This window comes from Ornithorhynchus anatinus, chromosome 16, assembly GCF_004115215.2.
Source record: "Ornithorhynchus anatinus isolate Pmale09 chromosome 16, mOrnAna1.pri.v4, whole genome shotgun sequence".
Classification (NCBI taxonomy): Eukaryota; Metazoa; Chordata; class Mammalia; order Monotremata; family Ornithorhynchidae; genus Ornithorhynchus; species Ornithorhynchus anatinus.
In genome coordinates this window covers 42,189,485-42,211,196 of record NC_041743.1, presented here as the reverse complement: position 1 = coordinate 42,211,196, position 21,712 = coordinate 42,189,485, and the positions used below count along the sequence as shown (strand labels likewise).

The 21,712-nt window shown below is 54.8% G+C and overlaps 1 protein-coding gene across 1 annotated transcript in view; it reads right to left on the bottom strand.

The window, feature by feature from the left end:
* Positions 1-21,712, bottom strand: part of MACF1 (microtubule actin crosslinking factor 1) — a 291,335-nt gene that overhangs the window by 135,977 nt on the left and 133,646 nt on the right. The window contains 21 exon segments of the mRNA XM_029080290.1: positions 13-191; positions 1,161-1,330; positions 2,012-2,195; positions 3,575-3,701; positions 6,569-6,723; positions 7,968-8,120; positions 11,293-11,418; positions 12,955-13,050; positions 13,285-13,389; positions 13,904-14,065; positions 14,807-14,884; positions 15,565-15,693; positions 16,963-17,239; positions 17,685-17,839; positions 18,023-18,116; positions 18,433-18,560; positions 18,810-18,905; positions 19,145-19,264; positions 20,856-20,962; positions 21,077-21,189; positions 21,455-21,621. Of these exon segments, the coding sequence (XP_028936123.1) occupies positions 13-191; positions 1,161-1,330; positions 2,012-2,195; positions 3,575-3,701; positions 6,569-6,723; positions 7,968-8,120; positions 11,293-11,418; positions 12,955-13,050; positions 13,285-13,389; positions 13,904-14,065; positions 14,807-14,884; positions 15,565-15,693; positions 16,963-17,239; positions 17,685-17,839; positions 18,023-18,116; positions 18,433-18,560; positions 18,810-18,905; positions 19,145-19,264; positions 20,856-20,962; positions 21,077-21,189; positions 21,455-21,621 (2,921 nt within the window).

Genomic DNA, 21,712 nt, shown 5'->3' with positions numbered 1-21,712 from the left:
AAGCCGCCTCACTTGTCCAGGTAGACGGAGGACAAGCCGTAGACGTGGTCCATCTTTTCCACCAGCAGGTTGAGCTCTGAGCGCAGCGTGGGAGCGCTGGGGCCCGATGGGGAGCGCTGGAGGAAGCCGCTGCATCTGGAGGAGACGTCGTCCAACTCCGACTTCAGTTGCTGCAGGTCCTCCTGGGTGCGCTGTCGGGGCACACAGAGGGGAAACCGAGGCTCAGACCCCGGGCCCCCACAAGTACGGAGAACCCGGGACCCGCCCGGCGGCACCGGGATGGGTTGGGACCAACAGCGTGGGTCCCGGGGACGGTTAGACTCCGACGTGGGACATTCCCCACGCAGCCTGCACGGGGGGGCCTCCCAGCCCTCCAAAGCATTTAGTACAGTGCCCCGTGCACCGTAAGCATTCGATAAGTACCACGACAGTGTGGCCGCGTGGAAAGAGCACTGGCCTGGGTTCTAGTCCCGGATTCGCTACTTGTCTACCGTGTGACCCTGCGCAAGTCACTTTACTTCTCTGTGCCTCATCTGCCAAACGGGGATTCAATACCTGTTCTCCCTCCTACTTAGACTGTGAGCCCCATGCAGAACAGGGACGGTGTCCAATCCAATAAACCTGTATCTACCCCAGCACTTAAAACAGCGCCTGATCCAAGGTAAGCACTTAACAATAACCATAAAAAAAAAATAAAATAAAAGCACGAGCCACGTTCCCTGTCTGCAAAGAGAAGGATCCCGGCCTAGTGGATAAAGCCCGGGCCCGGGAGTCAGAAAGACATGGGTTCTAACCCCAGCTCCGCCACTTGTCTACTGTGTGACCTTGGCAAGTCACTTCACTTCTCTGTGCCTCGGCTGCCTCGTCCGTAAAATGGGGATTAAGACTATAAGCCCCATGTGAGATGTGGACTGTGTCTAACCTGATTAGCCTGTGTCTGCTCCGGCGCTTAACACAGTACCTGGCAAACATTAAGTGCTTAAAAAATAACCGTTACAAAATACAGGAGCTTCCCATCTAATGCGGGAGACAGATCTAAAAAGCAGTTTCCCTAACCATGGCATTCTGGGGCCCTCTGGGGGGGCTGTGATTTTCCCCCAGGAGACCACACCACTTCTTCTCCAGCCCCACACTCCCGCCTCCCAGCTCTCGGGACTGACCTCCTGCTCGGCGACGCGCAGGGCGGCGTCCTGCAGGGCGTCTCCGTCCGCCCAGGAGCCCGACGGGGATTTGATTCGCCCGACGACTCTCCGCTCGCAGTCCTCCAGGTGGAGCCGGATGTTCTTCAGCTCAGAGATGTAGTTCTTGGCCACGGTCTCATCCTTATCCTCTGCAGAGCCCCCCCCCAAGAGCCCCAAGGCCCGTCAGAGACCCCGTCAGGGCCCAGCCCGGGGCCCACCTTCCTCGGCAGACCACGGAGCCCCCCTCTACCGGGGGTGGGGAGGGTGAGGGGCCCGCCGGGCTCTACGAGTCAAATCTGGGGGAGACGCCCCCGTTTCCCGAGGCATTTGGAATTTGGCGGTGATGGCCGACGGGGAAGGGGGAGTGTGACCCGGGAGGGAAAGGGACAGGAGGTGGCAGATAGGACCGCACGTGAGCAGCGGGCTTTGAGGCTCTCGGCCTTCGGAAGGTGTCCCGATACCTCTTCCAGGGGCGGGCAGAGTGGCTCGTGGCGAAAGCCCGGAAGACGCCCACTCTCGGGACGTCTCTCCGGCCGGCATCTGCCACCCGTCCCCCTGAATGCCGATCGATCCCTTTGTAAACTACCAACGGTTCCCCGCCGGACCCGGCTGCGAAGGCCCGACTGAAGGGCCAGCAAACCTAGCCGCTCCCTGCCAAAATCCCCGGCACCTGCCGACTCTGCTTCCTCCCACTCTCCGGTTTTCTGCCTTTGGAACGGTAAGAGGGTGATGGGCCGCTCTGTAGCCCTCAGGTCAGACGGAAACGACTGAGTTTGGACCGTCCCCCTGAGGAGCGGTCTTTTACCCCTCTCCCGCGGCTCCCTCCCTACCGTTCTCCACAGATTCCAGAAGCCGCTGGAAATGCTCCTTGCAACCATCCACCTCCTTCTCCAGGCGCAGGCGGTCAGCCACGGAGAAGAGCTCGGAGTCCCGGCTGTCTTGCAGGAAGTCCTCGTAGTGGGCCCGGAGGCTCTTCATGGTCTGATGGCATTCCCCGGGGGGCAACGATCGGACCTGGGAGGACGAGCGAGCGTTAACCCCCAACCTGGGGGCCCGGCCCAAGGCACCTCGGTTTCTCCAGGGCGCTCCTCTCCTCAGGCTCACAAGGAGTCAGGGAGCCAAGGCTCTCTCCTGGAATCCTGTAGATACCGTCTCTGTTCGGAAAAGCCTTTTTCCTTCGGTCTCACGTGCCTGAGGTTTTCCTGTGACTAGGGTTTTCATCTACCAATACTTTCAGCTTAAAGAAGACCCCAACCATGATAAAGTTTTCATTTTAAAGAATATTAAGAAAAGTCTGTGCTGTCCAAATTTCAGATTTACAAACACAAATCTAGGACCCTTTGAGCTTTGTTATTGTGAGAGTTAACTGTGTCCCCCGGATTCCTTCTCCCCACAGGGATTCTCAACCTCACTTTTCTCCAGTCAGTTCACAAAGCTACTTGAGGGCAGAGTTCTTTTAATAATAATGTTGGTATTTGTTAAGCGCTTACTATGTGCAGAGCACTGCTCTAAGCGCTGGGGTAGATACAGGGTCATCAGGTTGTCCCACGTGAGGCTCACAGTTAATTCCCATTTTCCAGATGAGGTAACTGAGGCCCAGAGAAGTGAAGTGACTTGCCCACAGTCACACAGCTGACAGATGGCAGAGGCGGGATTCGAACCCATGACCTCTGACTCCGAAGCCCAGGCTCTTCCCACTGAGCCAAGCTTTACTATTAAGTGCTTAGTACAATGTACTGCACCCAGCAGAAGTGCAATAGATATTATTGATTAAGGGTCTGGAGAAGCAGTGTAACATAACGGAAAGAGCACGGGCCTGCAGTCAGAGGTTCTGGGTCCTAATCCCAGGTCTGCCCCTTGTCTGCTGTGTGACCATGGGCAAGTCTTTCCATTTCTCTGTGCCTCAGTTCCCTCATCTGCAAAATGGAGATTCGATACCTACTCTTCTCCCTGAGACCGTGAGCCCCATGTGGGACTGTGTCCAACCAATTGCGCTGAATCTACTTCAGCGTTTGGCACAGCAGTGGGCACAAAGCAAGCGCTTAAATACCTCAAACGTTATAATTGCTGAAAAGCAGCATGGCCTAGTGGATAGAGCATGGGTCTGGGAGTCAGAACCACCCAGATTCTAATCCCGGCTCTGCCACTCGTCTGCTGGGTGAAGCCGGGCAAGTTACTTCACTTTCCGGTGCCTCAGTTACCTCATCTGTAAAATGGGGATTGAGACTGTGAGCCCCAAGTGGGGCACGATTCAATTACCTTGCATCTACTCCAGTGCCTGCTACATAGTAAGCGCTTAACAAATACCACTATTATCCTCATTATTATTTTCTTCTGGGAGAGTCCAGCTAGCCCTCCCCTGCGGTAGCCCAGAGGGGCTCTTTCTAAATCACCTTCTCCGGATTCCAGCTCTGCACGAGATCCAGGTCCTTTCGCAGGTAGTTCCAGGAGATGAGGCTCTTTGTGTTCACGTGCAGTTGATGCCACAGAGTCATCACCTTCTGATAGGACTGCTCCACCCTGAAAAGAGTACGAGACCCCATGTCCATATCTGTAATTTCCTAATTTATATTAGCGTCCGTGACCCCCTCTAGACTCTAAGCTCCTTGTGGGCAGAGAATGTGTCTGTTTATTGTCATATCGAACTCTCCCAAGCATTTAGCACAGTGTCCTCTAGACTCTAAGCTCCTTGTGGGCAGAGAATGTGTCTGCTTATTGTCATATCGAACTCTCCCAAGTGCTTAGCACAGTGTTCTCTAGGCTGTAAGCTGGTTGTGGGCAGGGAATGTGTCTGTTTATTGTAATATCGAACTCTCCCAAGCGCTTAGTACAGTGTTCTCTAGAATGCAAGCTCGTTGTGGGCAGGGAATGTGTCCGTTTATTGTTATATCGTACTCTCCCAAGTGCTTAGTACAGTGTTCTCTAGAATGTAAGCGCCTTGTGGGCAGGGAATGTGTCCGTTTATTGTTATATCGTACTCTCCCAAGCGCTTAGTACGCACCTCAGTTTTCCCAGGACGCCCCTCTCCTCAGGCTCACAAGGAGTCAGGGAGCGAAGGCTCTCTCCAGGAATCCTGGAGAAACCGTCTCTCTGGTCAGAAAACCCTATTTCTTTAGGTCCCACATGCCTGAGGTTTTCCTATGACTAGGGTTTTCATCTACCAATACTTTCAACATAAAGAAATCCCCAAAACAACCATGATAAAGTTTTCATTTCAAAGACTGTAAGCTAACTGTGGATGGGGAACATGACTGTCACCTCTGCTGTGCTCCCCCAAGCGCTTAATACAGTGCCCCGCGTGTGATAAGCCCTCAGTAAATGACCGACGCCCGCCATAGGGCTCTACCTGGCAACTCCTCTACTCCACAGCGACAAGATAAAAATCAAGGTGTCGAGCAAGACTGCTCACTTAATCCTCCGCACAACTGGATAGCGAAGGCAGACAGGATTTGAAAGAAGACTTCAAACACACCACATCAAAATAAAGAGATCAGCTGAGAGCAAGCAAGGGCATCGGAGGAGTTATAAGAACGTCTAAGAGTGGCGATCTAAGCTAATGCTCGGTGTGGCCTGTTTCTATATACGCGAGGGAAACCTTGCAGAAACTGGCCAGAGTTAGCCGTCACAAGGAGACGGTGACCCCCCCCGCCCACTCCTCTAAAGCAGCTTCACTGGGGTTCACAGTCCCCAATTCACGGTTGCTTTGAATGCCCCCCAAATTAATCTGAGCCGGTACCAAATAAGATCTGGGCCGGCTACGTGGGAGATGCCGGTGGGATCAGTTGGCAGATTTCCAGAACAAAGATACCGAAGGAGCAGTGTGGCCTATTGTACCGAGAACAATCCTGGGAGTCACCACGACCTGGGTTCTAATCCCAGTTCCGCCGCCTGTCTGCTGTGCGACCATGGGAAAGTCACTTCACTTCTCTGTGCCTCAGCTACTTCACCTGGAAAACGGGAACCCCTCGTGGGGCATGGATTGTGTCCAACCTAATTAGCTTGTATCTACTCCGGGACTCAGTACAGTGTCTGGTACCCAGTATGTGTTTAACAGACACTTTTTTTTTTTTTTTAAAGGCACCAGATGTGTGCTTAGCCTGCCCACCGTCCTATCATCTTTCCTCTCGAGCCACAGGGAAGAGAACAATTTTGTTTCTGAGTATCTAGGGGCCTCTTGAATGCTAAAGTCAAGAAAGGAGTGGGTTGTGATGTGGAAGATGGTCATTAACTCAGCAGCAGTGACCCAGAAAGCAGAAACTCCAGAGCAGGAGTTTCTCCCCAAACCTCATTTTAGGGACATTTATTCGGGAAGCCGTTCAGCGAGGCGCTTACTGCTTTGAGAACGGCCTTGGAAAGAAGAAAACTCTCATACGTTCAACAAGAGTGGAAGAAAGAGGAATCTATAACTCGCTTTATTCCCAGAGCAACTCCTAGGAAGATGGCAGGCTGCTAAAAAGTTGGGGCTGGTAAATTGGGGTGCTTACTTTCAAACCTTGCTTGAAGGTTTTCGAGGGGAAAAAAACGGTAAAGGATGTGGGGGCAATGCTAAGAGGCAGCTGGGGTGGAGTTGATTCTATTATACTTCCCCAAGCACTAAGTACAGTGCTTCGCACACAGGAAGCGCTCCATAAATTCCACTGAGTGATGGATGATTACGAATGCCTCTGTAACAGGGAATTTTTGAAAAGCCTATATAAATAGCTTTAAGATCAATTAATCAATGGATTTACTGGGTGCTTAATGTGGGAGTGCCCTGTACTGAGCCTTGGAAAAATACAACAGAGTTGGCAGATGTGATCCCTGCCCATGAGAAGCTTTAAAGTCTGCAGGGAGATCAAGATCCAGGGGCATCAGAACTCCCTTGAGGGAAGATGAGGTGGCCCAGTGGATAGAGCACGAGCCCGGGAGTCATAAGGACCTGGGTTCTAATCCCAGCTCCGCCACAAGTCTGCTGTGTGATGTTGGACGAGTCACTCAACTTCTCCGGGCCTCAGTTACCTCATCCGTAAAATGGGGATTAAGACTGTGGGTCCCACGTGGGTCAGGGACTCTGTCCAACCGGATTAAATTGTATCTCCCTCAGTGTTTAGAAGAGGGCTTGGCACACTGTAAGTGCTTAACGAGCACCATAATTATTATTATTAGTTAACTTTTTGGTGCCCGAGTTACCCCATCTGTCCCTCATCTGTCCATGAGGGATGTGGATTGTGTCTAGCTCGGTTAGCCTGTATCTACCTGAGCGCTTAATACAGTATCTGGCACACAATTAAGACTTAACGAACACCACAATTATTGTTACTCTTGAGGGAGATCAGTGAAAATGGGAGCCAACTCGGATCACCAGAATGAGACCCCGGCAACAGCCATCCCGAGCCCACGGAGATTACCTGTTGGCCATCTCAACGGCCTCTTTATTGGGCGGGGGGATGAGGAAGCACACGGATGGCACCATCGCCTCGTTTCCCGTGGGGCTGATCACCTTCCATTTGGTTCGGTGGGAATTATCTTCCAGGACACACTCGTCGTTCTTACAGATCGTGATCTGGGGAGGGGGATAAAGCAGGCGGGTTCCGATCACCGCGGGGCTTCACCCTGAGGCCTCCGGCCCGCGGCTCAGAGGCTCCGGAGGAGGGATTTCCGGAGGACGGTTTTCCGGAGGATGGTTTTCCAGAGACGCTGGGGTCACCGCGTGCTGAGGTTGGGTTTTTGAAACGGCTCATTTCCCACGTGAGTAATGTGTCTCCCTCTAGACTGTAAGCTCGTTGTGGATACGGAATGTGTCTGTTTATTGTTATAATGTACTATCCCAAACACTTAGTACAGTGCTCTGCACACGGTAAGCGCTCAACAAATACGACTGAATGAACGAATGTCCTGGGGGACGTCAGCAGGCTAAGGAAGGGCTGGGGGCCGCCCCTGGAAACGGGAACCCTGTCGGCTCCGACTCCCTTTGGAAAGAGAAAGTTAAGCCTCGGGCCGGGCCAGCAGGGAGTGCAGGATAATGACTCCCCAGTCTTCCCCTCTATCCTGGGAGGAAGGCCGGGAGCAAGCTAGTTTTGTGGGAGCCTAGACCTGAAGGAGCTGGATGAAGGCAGCCATGGGATCGGGAAAGAGTTGAGAACAGAACCTGGCCCCTTCTGGAACCTCGAAGAAGCAGTGCATCTTTGTGGCAAGAGTTTGGGCTTAAGAGTCAGAGGACTTGGGTTCTAATCCCGGTTCTGCCACTTGCCTGCCGTGTAACTATGGCCTAGTCACTTCACTTCTTGGCTTACTAGTTTCATCTTCCGGAAAATGGCGATAACATACCTGTTCTCCCTCCATCTTAGACCGGGAGACCCGTGTGGGATGGTGACTGTGTCCTACCTGATGACCTCATTTCTATCCCAGGGCTTAGTACAGTGCTTGGCACATAGTGAGTGCTTCACAAGTACCACAGTTCTTCTTCTTCTTATTACCCCGCTTCCCCATCCTCGCTCCATAAAGGAGTTTCTCCACCCACCTTTACAGCTGGATTCCTCCTCCCTTGTATCTCTGATTATCGGATTTCCAACCCAGTGCTTAGGTAGTGGTCAGCCCTTAGTAAACGCTTCATACCACACATTGATAAATTGCCTCTTCATCCATTCTCTGCCTTAGCAGTGAGGCACTCCCCCTCTGCTTTCCATCAACCACTAGAACTGTCCGGTCTTGCCATCTCTCCTCTTCTTTCCATCTACCATCTTCCCTCTTCCCTCGCGTCCTTCCATTGACAACTCAGATTCAAATCCCACGGCTTCCCGTGCGTACCTCAATCTGGCGATAGTCACAGATGGCCTTGACCGAGATGGTATTCTTCAGCATGTGGTCGGGATTCCTTGGCTTCAGTTGGACAATGGTCTTCGACCTTCCCACGAGACTGGCGATTGAACTCTTTGACTGAATGAGCTGCTCCTTTTCATCCTGTGAGGGGAGAGAGAAAGAGCGGGGGGGCATAAAGGCTGCTAGTTGAGAGGACCAACCCGGAACCAAGCAGAACCCAATGCCAATCCTGCCAGCCAGCGGAGGAATATGAGATAAACCCGGGATGGAGGGAAGAGGAGAACGTCCCCGTCTTCCCGTCAGCTCTGGGGCACCGGGATTTTTACAGGCCTTCTCCCGGTTCCCGTGAGCCATAAATTCGCATGCATAGGTCGTCGTCGACGGGCTTCTCGAAACGTAGCTTGCCAACCATCATACATTAGTGACAGTAAGCCAAGCTCTCTCTTGGAAAACTGGGGCATGCCACCACGTTAGGAAGAAGCTGGAGAGTTCAAACGCTTCGGTTTTCTTTTTAAGCGGTATTTGTTAAGCGCCTTCTAGGTAACAAACATTGTTCTAAGCACTGAGGTAGATGCAAGTTAATCGAGCCCCCTGTCCGACATGGGGCTCACACTCTACCTAGGAAGGAGAACAGGTATTGAATACCCATTTTTCCAGGAGAGGAAACTGAGGTCCAGAGAAGTTAAGTGACTTGTCCAAGGCCGGGCAGCAGGCAAGTGGCAGAGCCGGATTTAGAGCCCAAGTACTCTGGCTCCCAGGCCTGGGCTTTAACCACTAGACCACGCCGTTTCCCGTACTGCCTTTCTTGCTCTTAAGACAAACCCAATAACCCACCAAATTAAATCGTCCAAGCTCCGTCCCCCCCGGGTTTCACTGTCCGGAGAGAGCAAGCTCGAGCCGCCCATCGAAATATCTAATTTCTTCAACCAAGGCAGCCGGTCAAGACCCCCACCAAGGTTAAAGCAGTAAACTCGGCAGCCCGTGGGGCTTTTGGTCATCCATCAAAATTTAGTTTGGTTTCAGAGGAAGATCCTCCCCAGAATTGAAACTCTCCAACTTCTACTAACCCGATAGCCTTGTTACCTCAGGAGGAAATGGTAGAGAAGCACTGCCAATACCTAAACAGACTGACTGTGCAGCAGAGGATCGAGGTCTTGCCTCATTAACCAGGATGGGTCGGCTTGGACTTGAGGACTCCAAGCCCGGAGGGCAGGACGGACTGCAAGCTCGTCCTCTAGACCGTAAGCTCGTCGTGGGCGGGGAATGCGTGTTATACGCTGTTATACCCTACGCCCCCAAGCACTCGGTACAGTGCTCTGCACACAGAAAGTGCTCGATAAGTACACCACTGATTGATTGATCGATTGATGAGAGTGGATGGGATGAGCAGAGGGAGGGAAGGGGGGGAAGGAGGTAATAATGCCAGGAACCATCATCATAGAGGAAAGAATATTGAAGAAAAGAAATGCTTAAATCAACTACCTGTGCCTGTCCCAGGGAGCATGGTTGGAAGAAATACAACTTTTAACTCGGGAGTTAAGAGAAAAGATGGGAATAGGTCAAGGAGACACGGCCATCCTGTTCCACGTTTCAGATCTGGGCTCTCCGCCTCCGCTCCATTAAAGCAGAGGCGGCCGCACCCCAGGTGCCGGTTTCTGACCCCCTGACCCTGACCCCAGGGTCTCGGGTCCCAGAGGTCAAATCCTCGTCGGAGAAAGGAAACTCTGAAGACCACCAGAAGCCGGGACAGACGTTCCCCCGTCCCGAATTCCCGAGCGAACAAACCGAGGGGGAGACCCGGGTCACCCCGGGCCCCCGGTGACTCCGCCAGCCTGTAGCCCCCGTCCTGGAGAGGAGGGAACCGAGCCTTGGCCCTCAAGGGGAAGAAGAAAGATGACAATGAGCTCAGCAAAGTTACCCTATGTCGGGGGAGACAAAAGGTGGAGCCGGGGGAAGGGAGAGGAGATCAGCATGGAGAGGAACATTAGGCAATTAGCCCTTCCTGCCCTTAGTTAGTGCTGTCGCGGGTGGATTTCCATGTGCTTCCTCAGCTGAATGCCCACATCCATGTTTAACCCCTGAAGTATTACAGGATAAGGAGTCCGGACGAATGCCCGGACCAGAGGTTGTCTGCTCGGCAGGGAATTGAAGGTCGCAATCGGCGCTTCGTATTTGGATGCACTGCTCGCTCCCTAATAACTGTAGTATTCGTTAAACACCGTGTGCGTGCAAAGCACTGGGGGAAATAGGAGATCTTGTCAGACAAAGTCCCTGTCCTACTTGGGGCTCGCAGTCCAAGGGGGAGGGAGAACAGGTATTGAATCCCCATTTTAAGATGAGGAAACTGAGACCCAGCGGTGAGGTGGCACGTTCTAGCTCACACATCAGGCAAGTGGCAGAGCTAGGACTGGAACCCAGGTTCCCTGACTCCCAGGCCCAAGATCCTCGCACTAGGCCACGCTGCTTCTCTCTCAAGTCTTCCCTTTAGTGTCTACTGCCGACTGCTTATTTGTGGTGGTGTAGTAGGTGGTTTTCCACAGGCCTTGGGTGTCCAGCCTGGACTCCAGGTGAGGGAGACAAGAGAGACATTCCCGTCGGCTGTGGAGAAGGCCCACTCACGTTTAATAATGCCAACATCCCCGCACCCGACTTGATTACCAACCTTCAGGAAAGGATAGCTCGGCGGGCGAATGAGCCAAAAATAGATTTGGATTAAATGCTGGTCTATTTCGGGGCCTAAATCGATCGGGCGGAGGGGCCACTCGGCTCCCAAGGCTTTCAACTCCTGGCAAACCAGACCCGAATGGAGGCTGCGATCAGAACCTAACCTGCCGTCAGCTCGTCAGCTGACCTCGTCAGCTTCCTTGACGAGGAAGGAAAGGGGGAAGGTGCCTAGGGCCACCTCCTCTCTGCTCCAACACCCTGCTGCGCTCTAGGTATCATCACATTAAAAAAAAAATCAGACTGGGGCTGCGCCAGAAACCTCATTAGCAACCGTTGCTAGAAAAGAAGAGAGAAAGAGGGGGAGGAGGAGAAAGTTTTCTGATCTCAACCGGCCCGGCGGACAAGACTTTATCCAATCGATTCGTCCTGCGGTCGTCGGGAGGGTGAGCTCCTTGAGGGCAGGGATCGCATCTACCATCTACCGTCGCGCTCTCTCAAACGCGTAGTCCGCCCACAGTTAGCACTCAGTAAACCACACTGCCTGACTTAACGAGGGCGGCCCCGTCCCCGCCGGATGGAGCTTCTTTTCCCGGAGGTTCGGAGGGGGCCGGAAAGCCCCTCCGAGAGGTGAGGTGTAGGCTACACCCACCATGGAGTCTTGGAGCAGGTCCTCGAGGCGTAGCAGGCTGGTGTTGTGGTCGCAGGAATATTTCCGTTTGATGGAGTCCTGGAGGTTACGTAGGAACGCCTCCAAATCGCGCGCGTCGCTGAAGAACTGCAGGGAGACAACGGGGGCGGGGGGACGTGCAGTCAGTCAGTCGCATTTATTGAGCGCTTACCTCGTGCAGAACACTGTATTAGGCACTTGGGAGAGTACGATGTGACAATATAACAGACACCTTCCCTGCCTACGACAAACTTACAGGCTAGAGGGTTCAGAGAACCGGGATTGCGAGCCCTCCCGAGGGGCAGAGGACCGTGTTTAATCCCCACCCGTGTACTCTCTCCCAGTGTAGAGTGCAGTGCTCTGCACGCATTAAGCATTTCATAAATATCATTATAGTACCAGGAACCCCTGGCTTCCAAGGTAGGAAGGAGCCCCCCATTAAACAGAGCCAAATGGCTCCCAAAGTCATCTTCATAACCTGGGCTCAGCCAATACGAACCCCACCCTAAAGCCCCAGAGGAGTCTGCCTGTTTCGTTCTCGTTATCTTGGCTTCCGTTCACTCCCCTGTGAGGTGACGTCCCTGGGTCTGATGAGGAATAACATCTACGGTATTTAATATGTGCGCTCTCTGGGCCTCAGCGCTGGGCAAAACGCTGAGGAAGATACAAGATGATCAGATCGGACCCAGGCCCTCTCCCACAAGGGCTCACAACCTAAGTTTGGGACTGTGGGCCTCTCTTTCCCATTTCACAGACGGGTAAATTGAGGCCCAGAGCAGTCAAGTGACTCGGCCGTAGCTGTCGGTGGCAGAGCTGGGATTAGAACGTGGATCTACTGACTCCCCCCATCCCGTGCACTAGGCCCCTCTGCCTCCGGCCCCCACAGTTTGCAGGACTGAAGGGTCCCCGCAATTTGCAATAAGACGACGGGAGCCTGTTTGCGTCGGCCAACAAGAGGTGACTGGAGATCGGTACATCTGCAGGAGAGCCAAGAATCCCGGCACAGCAGCCCGTGCAGATGGAAACCACTTTCTTCACATCCCACTCTGGCTCTAACAACAATAATAATAATAATGTTGGCATTGGTTAAGCACTTACTATGTGCAGAGCACTGTTCCAAGTGCTGGGGTAGATACAGGGTAATCGGGTTGTCCCACATGAGGCTCACGGTCTTAACCCCCATTTTACAGATGAGGTAACTGAGGCACAGAGAAGTGAAGTGACTTGCCCATAGCCACACAGCTGACAAGAGGCAGAGCCAGCATTCGAACCCATGACTTCTGACTCCCAAGCCCGGGCTCTCTCCGCTGAGCCAAGCTGCCAGAGGGTTGTTTCTACAGTAGCGGTGATGGCTCGCGCTGAACCATGCGCACTCTCTCACCCGAACCTCCCGCCCGCACACCGCGAGATGGCCAGTGGGGAGAAGAGGTGCATCCGTATCATTCCCCTCTTAACCAGCTGTATTCTTCTGAGCCAAGTGGGCAAGTGAGCGGGAAATTCTCTCTCACCGTCGCTCACGGATGCCGTCTGCCGGTGTGCGGCGTCCTCTTCACGCAAGGACCACTACTGTGGCAGCGGTTCTGACGGCGACTACTGTTTATCGACCGAGATCGCAGCTGGGGCGAGCGGCCCCAGGCTACGTACCTGAAAGTAAGCGGTGTTCTCCTTCACGTGCTGCTCCACGCACAGGCACAGCTGCCTGATCCACTGCCACTGGGACTGGACGGCCGCACTGTACGCCTGCAAAAACACAGACCGACGTCGTCCCCCCGTGACCTCCACCCCAAACGGGTGTTAAACCCCCCACCCCGATCTAAAAGGACGGATGAGAGACCCGAGTGGCCCCGGGAAGGGTGGTTCTTGGCAAATGCCAGTGGACGGCTCTCCTGAGGGATGAGGCGGTCTTCCCCCTTCCCCCCACGCCGCACACCACGCGCGTTTTGAGGCGCTCTGGCCCCTCCCCACGCCCCACACCTCTACGGTCTGCTTGGCCGGGTGATTCTCCGAGGACAGCAGCTCCGCGGTGTCTTGGAGAGAGCGGAACACGTCTTGTTTCTCTTCCAGCTCCATCCGCAACTCCTGACGAGGGGACCACGCGTGGGTAAGCTCGCCAACCACGGATAATAATAGTGATAATAACAATAATAGTAACTGTGGTGTCTGTAAAGTGCTTACTATGTGCCAGGCACTGTACTGAGCGCTGTACTTAGGGCAGTGTTTGACACAAAGTGAGCACTTAAACACCATGTATATAGGTAAATATATATATATATATATAAAAGTAAGCTCTCAATAAATAACTTCCAATCATTCCATCGCACTTATTGAGCCCTTAATGTGCGCGAAGCGCTTGGAAGGGTATAATATAACAACAAATAGACCCATTCCTACCCATTAGCTCTGACTGACTGATTGCTCTAGGCAGATTCTCCTCCATGGACAAATGCCAATCCTCAGAACTTGACCTTTTCCCCCCCTCCCAACCGGGCAAAGGCCCGATTGAGTTGGCAAGGGCCTCTGGGACCCAGGCCGGGGTGGTTCGCCCAAGCCCGGCAGACCCGGCAGAATTTCTAGGGATCCGGCCCGGACTCACGGAGAAGTAATTCCTCTTGGCCGTGACGTTGGGATTGTTGTCGCTCCAATCGTAGGCCAGCTCCTCCTCCTCCTTCTCGTTCAACCAGATCAGCTCGGCCGTGGCTCTGGAGACAAATCTGTGCAGGCTCTCCAAGTGCCGCAGGCGGGAGCCGGAAGTCTCCTGCAGAATCGAAACGACTTGCGTTAAAGTCACGGGAGGGGGATTGGGAGCCACCTTCCGGAAGGCGGAAAAGCCTGATGGGCGGAGGGGTCGTGCTGGGGACTTCCCGGGAGCCCTGCCGGCCCCTTTTGCTCCAGAAAGGATAAGTCCCCAATTAATCAATCAGTGGAATAGACTGAGCACTTCCTGTGGGCACGCAGAGTACTAAACTAAGCGCTTGAGACGGTACAATCCAAAAGAGGCGGTGAACGTATTTCCTACCCGCAAGGCGCTTACACCCTGGAGGAGGAGCGAGCCAGGGCCCAGGAGAGAGCCAGGATTCTAGGGGGAACCTTAGGGGAAAAATGAACCCCCCGAGGCCGTTTAGGTTCTGGAACAGATTCCCTCCCGAGACGTGGGGTTGCTCGCCACGGCACCCGCCCCCTTCCGACTGAGTTCCCCAGAGGCGGGACCCAGGTCTGGCCGTGGCTTTGCTTTCCTCGGGAGAACGTGGGGAAGCGATCCAGATTCGGTGCCAGGCGACAGCTGGGAGCGAATCTGTTTGTTTGGAAACCAACAGGAGTAACAATTCCCGGCAAATCCTTTGGGAAGAGCCAGCGAGCGTAAGGATAGAGTCCTATGTGAATCGAAAGAAAGGGTCAGGGGCGGATGTGTCGGATCGGTCGGTAACTTGGTCCAGCCCAGGTCTTCGGTTCTTCCGTCGGGGAGCCCCGGGAAACGGCCTGGACCGTCTCCACTCACCATCAGTTTACAGTACTGCGTCTCCAGCTTCCCCAGCGTTTCAGCGTAGCTGGTGCGGAAATTCTGAGACATCTTGCCCTGAGGAGAGGGAGAGATGGGAAAATGCTCTGGAAAGTGGCCCGCTTTCCTGCAGAGAGACTAAACGAGCAAGGTCACGGGCTTTGTTTCAGCTCTTGGCGTGATAGCCGGTCACCGACAAGGACCAGAATCATGAACGCTAAGAGCTTCCTTCTCCTGAGGGATGAGGCCTAGAAGAAAAGAAGGGAGGCATCTTTGCCAACCACAAGAGTCACCGAGGGCAAAGCTGACCGTGGTACCCAACTCTGGTATTCTCCTGACCATCAGTCACTTCCCTGCTGTGTGAAAGTGGGCAAGTCACTTCACCGCTCGGTACCTCAGTTTCGTCATCTGTAAAATGGGGATTCCACACCTGTCCTCCCTCCCCATTAAACTGGGCATTCCAAATGGCTCTGACCGGATAATCTTGCATTTACCCCAGCGCTTAGTACAGTGCTCGGCACACAGTAAGCGCCTAATAAACGCCACAGTTCTTATTATTATTCTGACTAGGGGCCTTGGCACCTCCGTGCCTGGCAACAGATGCCTCCTCCGGGCAAACTCTCTCTGCCATCATCCGCCCGCCTCTCTCTCCGGGTCAAGAGTTCTCGCCAGCCCTCCTCGTTCCATCGGCGAGTCAAGCCCTCCGCTCAGAGCGGAGCGCCTCCGGCTCTGGGGCCTGGGGCCGGGTGCTCGCTCACCTCGTACATCCTCGCCTCCTGGACGCTGGAGCCCAGTTCCTCCACGCTGGTGTGGATGTGCTGCTGGGTCTCCAGCTGCGACTCCACGCTGGGGAGATCACTGCCCCACTCGGCCCTCTCCAGTTTCATCTGCGGACAGACAAGCGAAAGCCGCCGCCCCCAAAATGCCAGATCGGGGAGGTGCTCGGAGCTGAGACCCCGGGAACGGCAGGCTTCTGAACATTAGGAGATCCCAGCATGTGTGGTGGGGGGATCTGGGTCGTCTAACCCATTTTCTAGGCATTTTGCCTGACCCAGGAGGGGACCAAACTCCCTCTCCCATCAGCCAGATGCTCTTCTGCCCCTTCCGAGCTCCCATAACAGGAAGTGGAACTGGCTGGTCTCGAACCCCTAGCGTTCCTCTCTGGAAACTTCCTTTCACGAAGCCCAGAAAGAAAGGCGACAATCCGGGCAGAATCGGGCAGCAGGGACCGACTGCTCTTCACCCTCTTTTAGAATCAACTTAACCATCTGTCAGGCGACAGTACTTACCGAGCACCTACTCTGTGCAGAAGGCTGTACTAAGCACTTGGGAGACTGTGATAGAGATAGCACACTTACAATCCCAGCCCTCAGGGAGCTTACAATTCGGACGGGAAGACAGACCCCGAAATAACTCGCTGGGAGAAAAGAGCGGAAGTGGATAAGTACGAGAGGCAGTGCTTAAAAGGACGATATGTAAATATTTAAGGCCAAATGAGGTGAGGAAGCTATAAATAAGAGTCTCACGAGGTCTGGAGCGATGGATTTCGGGCACGTAGCGGGGCTGGCTTAGCGGGGCCAAGTTGGCCCCACTGAGTCAAGAGAAGCAGCGTGGCTCGGTGGAAAGAGCATGGGTTTGGGAGTCAGAGATCAGGGGTTCGACTCCCAGCTCTGCCACTTGTCAGCTGTGTGACTGTGGGCAAGTCACTCCACTTCTCTGTGCCTCAGTTACCTCATCTGTAAAGTGGGGATTAAGACGGTGAGCCTCACGTGGGACAACCTAATTACCCTGTACCTATCCCAGCGCTTAGAACAGTGCTCTGCACATAGTGAGTGCTTAACAAATACCATTATCATTATTATTATTATTATTATTAAGTCTCAGAGCAGTCACCTTCAGCCAAGGCGTATGTGGCAAGTGAAAGCCCACGGGATGGAGGAGGAGGAGGTGGAGCGGGAGGAGGAGTCAAAGCCAAGTCAAAACAACAGTCCAAGCCAACTGAAACGCTGGGTGATTCTGGCCAAGTGACTTGGGAGAGGACACTTTAACGGAGCTGGTAGACATATTCCCTGCCCACAGGGAGCCTACGGTCTACAGACCGTAGCGTTTCCCCCCCCCCCCCCCCGCCGCCCACCACCCCTCGGTGCTTCACCCACCTGCATCTCCTCCACCCAGGCCAGCAGCTCGTACACGAACCGCAGGTTCCCTTCGTCCTCAGAGGACGAGATGGCCACCAGCTCCGCCCGGGTCATGGGCTTCCGGAACCAGGAGGCGGAGGTGGTGTGAGTGCCCTTGGTCAGCGGCTCCGCTTTGGACGGGGCCGTGGTCAGGGCCGAGGGCTGCGTGAGCTCCAGGGTGGTGAAGTGGCCCTTCCTGTACAGGTTCGTGCATTCCAGCCGCAGGGTCACCAGCTCGTCCTGCAGCCGCAGGATCCTGGGGTGGGCGGGAGGGGGGAGGGGGGTGAGAGACGGGGGCGGGGGGGGGATCAGCCGCCACACCCGCCCCCCGGAGGACAAACCCACCCAAGGGCTTCCCCCTTCCTTCTCACGATTTGCTTCCGGGGACGCAAGCGGGACGGGGCAGCATAAGATGGGGCAGATTAAGAACGTGAGTCCCACGTGGGCAGAGACTGTGTCCAACCTCATTAACTTGTATCTACCCCAGCCCTTTAGAATAGCGCTTGGCACGCAGTAAGCGCTTAACAAGTACTATTATTATTAACCCAGCGAGGCTGAGGGACGAGCAGGGGTGCAGTCCAAAGACGCCCCGCTCACACACACAGGGGAAGAGGTCAGCCGGGGCTTGTGCCCACACCCAGGTCGGGAATCCGGCAGCCCCTACAGTGGGCAAGACGTCCTCCTCCCTCTAACCCGCTCACCGGAAAGCAAGCTCCTCCAGCTGGTAGTAGTTCTCATCTCGGAGGATCTGGAGGTCCACCTGCAGCTGCCTGATGAGCCCCTCGCCCTCCTGCAGGTACGGGACGACTTCCGACTCGTACTGCACCGACTGGCCCAGCTCCAGGTGGGCCGTGTCCTGTGGCGGGGAGGAGACGGACGGTTAGGGAGGGGAGGAGGCCCATCTGGTCGTTACCATCCACGTCTGTGGCTCCAACTCCTAGGTGACACCATTTTGGGGGTGGGGGCGGTCCCCTACCCCGCCGAACCGGACCATTCTGCCACCCCGAGAGGAAAGCGGGAGCCCGAGGCACGCACTTACAGCCTGCAAAGTGTTTCTCGCTAGTGTCAGTTTTTCTTCGCAACTCAGAGCACCGTTCTGGATTTTGTTCGCAATCTGTAGCAGCAATTCCAGCCTAGAATGAAACAAACCCATCCATCAACCAATCGGTGGTACCTATAGAGGGGCTACACGGTGCGAAGCACTGTACTAAGAACTTGGGAGGAGACATGAGAAGAAGACACGCTCCCCGGCCTCCAAGGAGCTTCCAATCTAGCGTGGGGGACAGACCCGGAGTCGTGTGGAAATCAGGAGGATAGAGGGCGGCCTCCGAGGAGCGTCCGACCTCACGCGGGGGATGGACGTAAAGTCGCGTAGGAACTAGGAGGAGGAAGGGCTCAGGCGGCCATAGTTGGTTCTGGAGGGTTGACTTGGTTGAATTCTTCGCTGACCTTTCCACCGCTGGTCGCAAGGACTTCTCTCGCTCCAGCATCTCGAGGATTAGTTTTCCCCACTCTTCTTCCACATCGTTAGGGTGATGGCCCTGGGGGAGCTGAATTCGCCCAAATTCAATCCAGACCTAGGAATCGGGAGCAAGCGGAGACACTCTTATCCTGAAGGTCCGGGAACAGCTTCTCCCGCGAGTCCCCTCCGGGACCGTTCATTATTTATTATTCTGGTAATCGTTAAGCGTTCACTATATGTCAAGCACCGCTTAGAGTGTTGGGGTAGATACGAGGCCATCGGGTTGGACCACGTCCCATAACCCCCCGTCATCCGTTTTCCACTGGGCCACAACGTATCTCAGGGCGGGAGCAGCCCGCCTTACCTCGAGCAGTTTGTACAGTTCCTCTATTCTTCCTTTTTCTCTCTCCTTGGCTGGGATCTCAGTTTCTTTGAAGTGTATGTACTGATTATAAAGTGCCTGCAGTGGGACACGGGAAGTCGATCAGTGGTACTTACTGAGCGCCGACTGTGCGCAGGACTTGGGCGAGGACAATTCAAAAGAGTTGGCAGACACCTTCCCTGCCCACAACCGGTCTAGAGGGGGATGGATTCAGGGTCCAGCTTTCCACTCTCCCTCCCCAACGGGCCACAGACTCCCAACTCTGACGTCTGTGTCCCGGGGTCCGGTCGAATCTTCAAACCCAAGCCACGCTTTACCTTTAATTCAACGGGGTTCTGGGGGAAGGATTTATCGGACATCAGGATCGTGTGCTGTTTGATCCAGGAGATGAGGGAGTCCACCCGATTCTGGTATTCCTGCCACCTGGAATCCACTTCCTGTTGGCAAAGGACTGGGTCAGAGATCCTCTGAAGAGCGATATTTACTCACCCAGAGAGGAAGACGTCCCAGCTATGTTTCGGTGCATTTTTACTCTAAGCCGGGTTTCCCGATCAGTCAACGGGATTCATGGAGGGCCTACTGAGTGCCAAGCACGACGCTAAGAGCGTGGGAGAGCACAAGAGACTCGGTAACTGCGATCCCTGCCTTCGAGGAGCTTACACTATAGCGGGGGAGAGGAAGATGCTCTCAACGACTAAATGAGAGGACCGAGAAAGAAAGCAGATACGTAGGCATGTGCTTAAATAACGGGATACAAGAGCTACAAGTGGTGGTGAATATAGAAGCACATCACTGGCGTAACAATAATAATAATAATAATGTTAAGCGCTTACTATGTGCAGAGCACTGTTCTAAGCGCCGGGGTAGACCCAGGGGAATCAGGTTGTCCCACGTGGGGCTCACAGTCTTAATCCCCATTTTACAGATGAGGTAACTGAGGCACAGAGAAGTGAAGTGACTCGCCCACAGTCACACAGCTGACAAGTGGCAGAGCCGGGACTCCAACCCATGACCTCTGACTCCAAAGCCTGTGCTCTTTCCACTGAGCCACGACTGAGGTGGCAATTGGGTGGGTAAAACCGGGGAGAGGACTAACGAAACGGTGATCGCTTCCTGCATTCCTCTGGACGGAGGGAGACTCCAGAAAAGGGGCTCTGAAGGCTTAGTTATCTGGGTTCCTGGATGGCTCGGGCTTGATCAGGGGCTGCGGAGTCCCTCGGCTGAGGCTTTGGGGCTGGGACCCTCAGAGTCAGAGTGCTCGGTGCTTCCGGCCAAACCCCCCAATCAAACCAATCGAGCTATTCAAGGGGCTGAGCACCCCGGGGCTCCCAGACAGTTCCTCAGACGCACGACCCTCCGCACCAGGTGGAATCGTATGACTGGAGGGCCGGGGACGATTTGGAAGGGGTCATTCCATCCATCCCCCTGCCTCCATAGAAGACACACACCCCTCCAGGCAGAAGACACTCTGGTTTCAAAGACCACCAGAGAAAAGTATTTTCCCACCTCAAACGGTCACGCATCCCAAAGTCTAATCTCTTTCACCAGCGGATTACGTGTGTGTCACCGCTTTAGACCGCCAACTTCCCAAGGGCAAGGACGACATCTTTGAAGGTCAGGACAGTGCCCGTCTGCGGGCTCGATCCATATTAAGCAATCGAGCTTTCCTTTTCACGGGGCAAAGGAAGTATTCCGCCCTCGCCGGCTACAGACCCGGTCCCCGGCAGGTCGGAGATGCCTCAGGCTCTCCACGTCACCACAGAAAGATTCTTAAACATTAAATGAGCCAGTTTGGGCCAGTAAATGGCCCACTTTTTCTGGTCTGAGTCATTTGATGCCAAATAACCACAAGCACGGGAGGACCGTGGGCAGGGGACCCAGTTGCGGGATGGGGACGTAAGAGATGTTCGAGGAGGGTGGGTCGTTGCGGGTGGTGGACACAGCCGGTTGCTCTCGAGGGCACCCGAGGTCTGATGTTCCCAAGCCCCCTCGGGTCGGGCGTAGTCTGGAGCTAAAATCTGCCCTTACCGTGGCGCTGATCCCTTCGCCTCCCTCGGGGACCTTGGGGAAGGCATCGTAGATCGAAGACACGTAAGTGATGACCGACTTTTCATCGGGCGATGGGACATCCACATCTGTGGGGGAGAACGAGAGGGGACGGAGTCAGAAGACCGGGACCGGGCAAAGGGGGCGGAGGGGAGCGGACGGGGCCGTTCCCCCCGATCTGCCCCAGGTCCCTCATCTCTCACCTTCGGCGTCCAGCAACCGCGTGACCCCGAGTCTCTCGGCCACTTCAAAGGCTTGCTCCAGGTTCTCTCGGTTACTCTGGATCTGCACCCTCTCCATGTCTACCAGGTCGGGTCTGTAAAAATCCCAACCGGAACGTCGGCCTGAGGCTGCCGGTACCACCGGATGCCGTGGGCGCGACTTTTCCCAGCCGGAGTCGGGAGGCTGGGGGAGGCGGGAAGCCGCCCCCGTCTCTATGGACCCTCCGGGGTTTCCGGCCGTTCTGGGGGGGAGGGGGGTCTCACGGAGATCCAGGACTCAGTCTGGGGGCAGGAGCATCTCGAGAGGCCAGGCAGACAGGGCCCTCCCACCCCACGACGTACCCCCATCCCGCCCCGTACCTGTATCTGTGAATAAGTGCATTGAACATCTTCCCGTCGCTCCAGCACGAGGAGAAGTTGGTGCATTTGATTCCCGTGTAGCCCGCGGTCACCTTCTGTGTCCACAGGAGCAGCTTCTCCTTGGCCGACATGTCCCCCGACTCTCCACTGATGTAAATGTCGGAGATCTACCGGGATACGTGGAGGGGAAGAGGGGACGACCTTCGATTACACACCTGTGTCCCACCGTTGGGCGGGGGCCCTTGGGAGTTTCCCTTC